The 8034-nt window shown below is 36.4% G+C and overlaps 1 protein-coding gene across 1 annotated transcript in view; it reads right to left on the bottom strand.

Moving 5' to 3' along the window:
- Window positions 1-1271: 1271 nt before the first annotated feature.
- Window positions 1272-8034, bottom strand: part of LOC110458056 (serine protease inhibitor dipetalogastin-like) — an 11259-nt gene continuing 4496 nt past the window's right edge. The window contains exons 4-9 of the mRNA XM_021509606.1: window positions 7632-7757; window positions 6717-6842; window positions 4357-4482; window positions 2400-2525; window positions 1981-2103; window positions 1272-1474 (exon numbers count right to left, since the gene is read on the bottom strand). Coding sequence (XP_021365281.1) covers window positions 1420-1474; window positions 1981-2103; window positions 2400-2525; window positions 4357-4482; window positions 6717-6842; window positions 7632-7757 — 682 coding nt within the window. The 3' untranslated portion in view covers window positions 1272-1419. The remainder of the gene's footprint in view (window positions 1475-1980; window positions 2104-2399; window positions 2526-4356; window positions 4483-6716; window positions 6843-7631; window positions 7758-8034) is intronic.

Genomic DNA, 8034 nt, shown 5'->3' with positions numbered 1-8034 from the left:
TTTTTTCTGAAGATGTTTGAAGTATAGAGTATTTGTAGAGAATATATATTTGGCTTGTATCATGCTCGAGTGTAGGACTAAAACCTTTTCTTCAATAACATTTATTTACCTTGTTCACTTTCTACGTTACAGGGGTCCTGTGCTAAGTGATGCTGACACATTCATGTTCATGTTGATTTGTAATAGAATTACATATCCAACACAAGACACAATACTAGAACATTACTGGTTACAGAATATGTACCTACAAGAAAATATTGCTGATTGCTATTTTAACGAGAACTTTTTGTTTGTTCTCTTGCGAATATTTGTCCCAAAAATAATTCATATAGGAACGTCACAAGTGTTAAATGTTTTGAATATTTCAAACAACGTCTTCTAAAATGTATGGTAACGATATTTGGTGTGTGGCTTACATAGGTAAATGACTGTCTGATTGACTTGTGATTGAAATAAACGATAAAGTCACGAATGACTGAAATTGGCATATACAATTTGGATATTCTTTCTAAGACATTCACTATCAGGTTAACGAAACAAGCCCCATTAATTTTATTTTTTTAGTTCACCTACCTAAATGAAATTGTAACATATCTAAAACAGAAAATCGAAATGAGTAGGACCTGTGTGAACATGCTGGAACATACTGTATACAGTTTTGCATGTGAATTAAAACTGGCTGCTACATGGACAGGTGTTATATTTGCGTCTTGACATATTTTGCTGCTGATAAATTAACATACAAACGTGACTCTTTGCTAATATTAAAAGTTCGATACTTTTAGTTATGGGAATATGATAAATATAAGCATATATGTAAATAAAACGTAAGGAAATCATTAACATAGGCAGGTCAGTGTTATAATGACAATTTCGATTTGTCAACCTCTGTGATTGTTTGATTGCATACATGATAGGGATCGGGACCCTGTTCAACCCCAGAACAATACCATGCCTCAGCGTTCGAGGGCTTTCTTTCGACATATCTTTCCACTCAATATCCAAACCCAATAAATACAATAAAATACTTCTTAACTTTTCCTTGTTGTCGGCGTCATAATTAATTAATTGATTAAACAGATACCCTATAGTGGATCACACTTACTCATACAGATCATTTTTATTAATCCTTCGGTTATAAAGTGGTCCTCAAGTTCTCTTGTCCATTTTGTTGTCTTAAATATTATGAACTATACTGTGCATTTACTAGTGTTATTGACCTCAGACAATGTACCGTATCCATCGTTCAGTGTAAGAAAAAGAACAATAACTCAATTTCTCTGATATGTTTATTTCCGAACAAAACATCATTTATTAATACAAATATTCATATAATTCGACACTTTTAGAAGGGAATTTTATAGTATGTCCGTTATATATGATACATTGTGTAGCACCTCTCTCTGGTCCAAAGTGTGATCACTTTCCAGTTACAAAGCAAGGACAGGCCCACGGACACTGTACTCTTTGTCCACTACAAAGAAAACAACAGCAAATCATAAAACAAATCTTTGATAATTTGGATGTTTGGGATATTCGATTACATTGCATAACATTGAGTAACATTAAAGGGGATCATAAAAGCTTTATACATTACTAAATATGAAGCTATACGAGTAATGGTAACAATGTAGACAATGTACGGTTGTGAAATTTTCGAAGTGATCCGCTCCTTTATCGAGACACACAAAACACAGAACACTTACATTACATAATAAAACTTGATAAATATGATATACAAGTGTAACTAGTATCTAAAGAAATAATCCCCTCTGCTTGCGTAAGCCGAAAGCAGAATTTAAACTGCCACATATTTAAACAATTAGGCTGGGTTTACGATCAAGGCCAAAGATATAAGAAAACCCAGGAAACGGGATAAACACCTGAAATGGAAACAGTCCAGTACAATCACCTCAGTCAAACAGAATAGCAATAATAGGAAAAGTGGAAGATATTTTTTACTTTTAATTATTTACATACTTGCATGCGGCTGAGCATGAGTTTGGGTATGTTTGTCCGTCCGTGCCGCACACAGGGTTGTAGCTATAAGGGCAATAACAATCGCCACACGGGCACCTGCCCTTGCACTTTACTTGGACACCTCTAAAAAACAGACGAAAAACTATGAAGAATAGAAGACAAAACTTTTAATGAAAAATTGTTTAACACAGTCTGTAGTATTTTAAGTTTTGCGACGAGGTCTGATGTTTCACATTTTACTCATCAGCAATTTAGAAAAAGACAGGAATAAAGAAGGTGTGTTTGTGAAAAGTCATACTGACTTCCCTGATAAAGCAGGCCATGTTCCCTATAACGTCGCATTGCAAATAGTATACTGATTGCTTTACTAGTGCCTTCAATAACCAGTAAATCGGTTGAAAATACGAAGAAAAACTTACTTGCATTTTGCCGCACAAGGGTTTCCATGGGATTGTCCGTCTGAGCCACACACTGGATCTAGGTGTTTAGTACATACACACTGCGCTTTACATGGACAATGCCCGCTACACCTGACTTCAACGTGCCTGTAATTGGTAACAGATTTCAGTTAGATTTCACTTACTCGTTTGCAGGTAAAGAACACAAACTGGTTACATAGATGTAGATTTACTGTGCAGGTTTACATCAATGACAGAACTTCCGACGACAGGATTTGCAATCAAAATGATGAGCGAACATATTTGTGGGTTTTTTGTTTTAAACTATTGCTTATTATTATAACAACTCCAACAACTCTCTCTCCGTGCGATTGAAAAACATTATTTCCGTATGTTATAACACAACCAAAACCGTAACTTGAGCCCAGAAGCGATGAAACGGGGAGCAAATATAAATAAAAGCTAATCAAGGAGGACACTATTGACAAGATTTAATAAGCTTATACGATTTGTGTTAAATATTTATCTTCTGCTTGATCGGCGACTTCCACCGTACAGACGTAGGTCAAATCGAAATAACGTAACGTTCTCAAAGAGGGAACCGGTGTCCCTGATGTACATGTATGTACACTGATGAGCCCAACCAAAACACATCGATATTCATATCCTACGAGGAAATCCATAAATACTGCAATCAAAACTCAAACCTGACCCTTAGACTTCATCAACTGGCAAACTAGAAACAATATGTTGTTTGTCTGTCAGCAGTCAACAGCTGTCTCGGAAATTGTGATATTAAGGTTTCGCCCTTCTAGTCAATATCAAGGATCAATTCTACCTTTAAGCATCCTATGTGGAAGAATCGAATTAAGGTAAGTGGCAGATGTATAGGATTCTGTAGCGTCGTAGATATCAGGTTCGGTAGGATATTGGGTATAAACTATTAACGTAGTCAATAATCGTATGTTGTTACAAAACAAAAAACAACAATAAATAAATATCTTAAACTAAAATCGAAAGACTTGTGTAAGAGTCTTCATCACCTGTGAACATACAAGTCCTATTGGATCGGACATGAGAGAGAAACTTTTTGTCTCCCTTGATACATCAGTCGTTCGCAGGAAAATTGGCTACCAAACCCAACAGAGATATTGTCAGCAAAAACTTTTATATCTAAACAATGTTTTTCTCTGATTAATTGTTCGTCTTTAAATATGCTCCAAACTTAGTCCCAACAATCGTCTATGACCAACAAACCTGTCTTACCCTAACTAAACTCCCGAAAAAATGTGTCCTGTACCATCGTTTTTACATGTGTGTCGCATTCCATTGGGCCGTCACTATAAACCCATGCCGTTAGAGCATAGTTCTAGCTCAAAACAGAACCACATGAAGACCCCATCACACAATTCGTCGTAGTAGAGAATATTGAGAGAAAGTGTTTTCTAAACTGATCTAGCTCCAACAATTCAGATAGAATGTATATTGGTCTGTCATGGGTATGGTTCTACATTACCACCATTTGAAATAACAAACCACACATCCAGTCCTCACTCATACATACACACATGTGGAAACGTTAGCCATGGGGCAAATATTAGTAGTAAGAGCCTGATAAAGTTACTCGTCCGTAGTCATTAAACTCTTGATACATGTTTATATAGTACAACCAGGGATTAACATCAGCATACAATTGACTCGTATTTCAAAATGATGGTCACAGAGAGCAACGGGTCGAGTAGTGAAATACAATGTGTATATATATGACCACGTAAAACACAACGCGTTGCTGAATCGACTTGTTGATTTGTAAGTAATTTTCATCATCATATAATGCGTCCTTTCAACTTAGACTATCAATACAATGTATAACAATACTATTAACTTTCGATATAAACGGGGCATTTGAGATATCCAATGACAAATGTCACTCTGAAATAATGTGTTATATGAGTAGGATACATGAATGTACACTTACTTGCATGTAGCTGCACACGAGTTAAGGTATGTTTGTCCGTCCCTCCCGCATACTGGACTGAATCTGAACGGGCACACACAGTCTTCCTTACACGGGCATGTGCCCCTACACTTTAATTTAGCACCTCTAAAGAAATGATAACATCAAAATTAAATAATTAAACGTTTAACATGTCTGCACACTATCTGAGGTGTATTCTTACTGTTATGAGGAATGGTACGTTACAATACTATTATCTACAACCACAGGAAAGATAACAACATGATAGATGTCTTGTAGGAAAGACATCACTTTCTCGCACCTCAGACAGAGATATCCCACGTAATACCCCATGCTAGATTTTTCTATCTCGTCCGATCTGTCTTGTACCTTAACGTGGCATTTCGCAGATTTTTTACATTGCGATGTTTGTATTCCTGCGTTAACTGCTTGAAATTGACAATTTGCATTATATATGTTCTAATTTGTCATTATATGTATAGTTTTGATGTTGTTATATATTTTATGTTGTAGATGAAATATAACCTACACTGTGAAATACGTTGTAATCTATGTAAGGACGGACTACGTTTTTACGCGGAAGCATTCAAATGTAGCTTAAGTAGTGAAGATGTCATTATCATTTAAGGCCCAAGGCGGGGTACATGTACTTGTAGTTTTTAGAAAAATTTCACAGGGTGATCCCGTTGTTGCTAGAGAAAAGATAACTCTATCTTACACGGGGTAGGGAAAGACAGCTGACACGTGCTATGACGTCATAGTAATGGATTGTCGACGTGACGTCATTTTATTGTTTTCGTGATGTCATACAATTGTTGTGAATGGGGAATCATCCGTTTCAACCCTAGGACTTTGGGATTTTCCGGAGGAATAAGATCGATGTTTATTTCGACTGGATTTTTTTTTTTTGTATGTATGTGAGAAAAATAATCAAACATGACTCTGTTCCATAGACAGGGCTATCTCAACCCTCGTGTAAGAGTTTGACCGGCCAGCACTCGGCAATCCTCGTGCTGACCAGCCAAACTCTTACACTCGGGCTGAAATATCCCTGTCCACGGAACAGACTCATGTAAGATTCTATTAATCTCAGTCTCAGGCTAAGATTCTGAAACATCCCAACCTCGGCTTACGCCTCGGTTTTGATTTTGTTACAGAATAACCCTGACTGAGATAACTTGATCTTGCTTAGTTACAGGTAATATATTTTATTCTACCACGCCTGTGATGTAACGACGGTTTTCATTGGTTAAAAAGAGTGCATTATTGAGCGATATACCATGCGCGTGCCAATAACCAATGCACGTGAAATAGTGCGCACGCATGCTGTTCCAACAACCTCCCAGTATTTTATCATGAATTAACAAAAATAGCATAACTGTCAGGCGGGATCAAAATATTTGACAGGCCTGCCATTCAAAAGATTATACGGATCTATAGACCTAAAGTATGTGGGTCCGTGCAGTGAAAATAGTTTATTGATTATTGACATTTAAAATGTACAGGCCTGAAGACAAAATGGTAAATTATTAACTACTTCTGTTTTTACTTCTCTGGGTAGTGCCGTACATTTCACGATGTGTGCAGTGTGTGCATGTACTGTCAAGCGTAGATTTCATGTTTTGACGAACGATGTCGATAGCTTGCCAATGTTAGATTGATTGAAATAAACATCGTTTCTGACGTCACACGTGTTCAGTTGTTTCTGGTCTGCAGAACGTCGTCTGCTTTCAAAAAATCTAAGTGATGTGGAGCATTCGCCTACAGTGTATATACCGTGTGTGAAAAATAATGTTGCAAAAAGTAGCATCGGTCTGAACAGTGGTTGCAAAACACAGCTGTCCGTTGAAGTCGGTGAAGGTGATGGTCGCGTCATGATCAGCCGGTCAGCGACTTTCAATCACGTCATGGCAACCAACTAAATATGCCATCTCATTTCAGGCCTATAGTATGATGTTGTATCACTGGCACTTCGATGAAAATCCGCTTGATATCGGTACGATGATAATGGTTTAAGAAGTAAACTCAATCCGGGAATCCCAACCCTACGCACTGAGAAATGTTGGCGCGACATTGATCAAGTTAAAACGAAGCAACACGATCACGTGATAAATCTTGCACGCGCAAAAGAACAGCGTCTAATTTGCATATCGAATGATCTAGGTCATGTCGCCTTATAAGACCATAATGCAAGCACACATGTTGATTATTTCTTAATTAATCTTAAACAATTGATACAGCATGGTTATTTACAATATCTTGCACAAATTGTACAAATGGTATTATTTCAAGATATCTATAAAGTAATTGTTCCTAATAATGATACGTTATTATGAATATTGAAAAACAGACAAACGTACCCGCATTTGGCCATACAAGGATTTCCGTAGTTTTTCCCGTCTGAACCACACACTCTGTCTAGATGTTTAGTACATATACAACGCTTTTTACATGGACATTGCCCACTGCATTTTACTTTAACATTCCTGTAACAAATAGCAATTTTTGATGAGATTTTACTTACGTGTATGGTATGTCAGTTATGTCACTTTGTTACTCAAATGCATTCTATATTGTCATTTGCAATCATTCCCCGTTGAAATTATGTTCTTTTCATATAAGTCATTATTTTATGTTAAATGTGTAAACTATACATGTACATTGCACGTGTATCCATCACATGTTTAGACAATTTGCTACAAATGGCTAATGTTGTTCATGCTTAACTGATTCAAATGTCAAGAAGCCACTTTGCTTTCAAAAGGTATGTCAATAGTAAGATTAGTTTTGACAGTACAAATTAACAAATACCAAACATTCATTTTATTTCAAGATATTTGCAAATGCCAGACATGACAACTAACGTTTGCAACACATACTTAGACGTATCGATACTTGACAGTCAACACTGCAGTCGTTACCATACGTTTTTGTCGTCAGAACCACACACGAAGTTTGAAAGACAAAAAAAATAACCATAACATAGGCATGATCATTTTCAAGGTATAGAAGCAAGACTAAAAAGAATTTTAAAAAATTACAACTCATGTATTTGTAGGAAGTGTCAAAAACTGTCTCCCGACTTTGTATATATATAGTAGGTCACCTTTCCAACCACGTAGGTTTTCTCCGTCTCCTCCCCTTTTCTCCGACATATACATGTACGATCGGCGCACTTACGTTTGAGCTAACAAAAGGGAATAAAAGTTGGAAAAGCACGTTTCATAATTGTTGAAATAAAGTATTTATTTTATATATGTGTAATTTCTACTCACGCGCAGGTAGCCTTGCATCTGTTACTGTATGTTTTACCATTCGCCCCACATACAGGTTGCATTTCCTGGGTACACATACAGTCTGGCTTACATGGACATTTTCCACTACATTTAGGGGCAATGCCACTGTAAAAGATCATAGGATCATGATAAACGTAACAATAAACATACATCAAAAAAACACCCCAACCCCCGGATTAACTTAAGAACAACGATAATTCTCTAGAGATATTTCAACTACTGTAGCAAACAAAATGTACATGTATCTGTTGTAGCTTAAACATTGTAACGTTATGTTTAATGGATATAAGTGACTGTATTACAACACATATTTTGGTACACATTACACATTTATTTACCCTTGGATGTATTACAACACATATTTTGGTACACATTACACATT

The sequence above is a fragment of the Mizuhopecten yessoensis genome, unplaced genomic scaffold (genome assembly GCF_002113885.1).
Source record: "Mizuhopecten yessoensis strain PY_sf001 unplaced genomic scaffold, ASM211388v2 scaffold9417, whole genome shotgun sequence".
In the NCBI taxonomy this organism is placed as follows: domain Eukaryota; kingdom Metazoa; phylum Mollusca; class Bivalvia; order Pectinida; family Pectinidae; genus Mizuhopecten; species Mizuhopecten yessoensis.
Note: the sequence above shows the minus strand (reverse complement) of the source record. Positions and strands in the feature narration are given on the sequence as shown.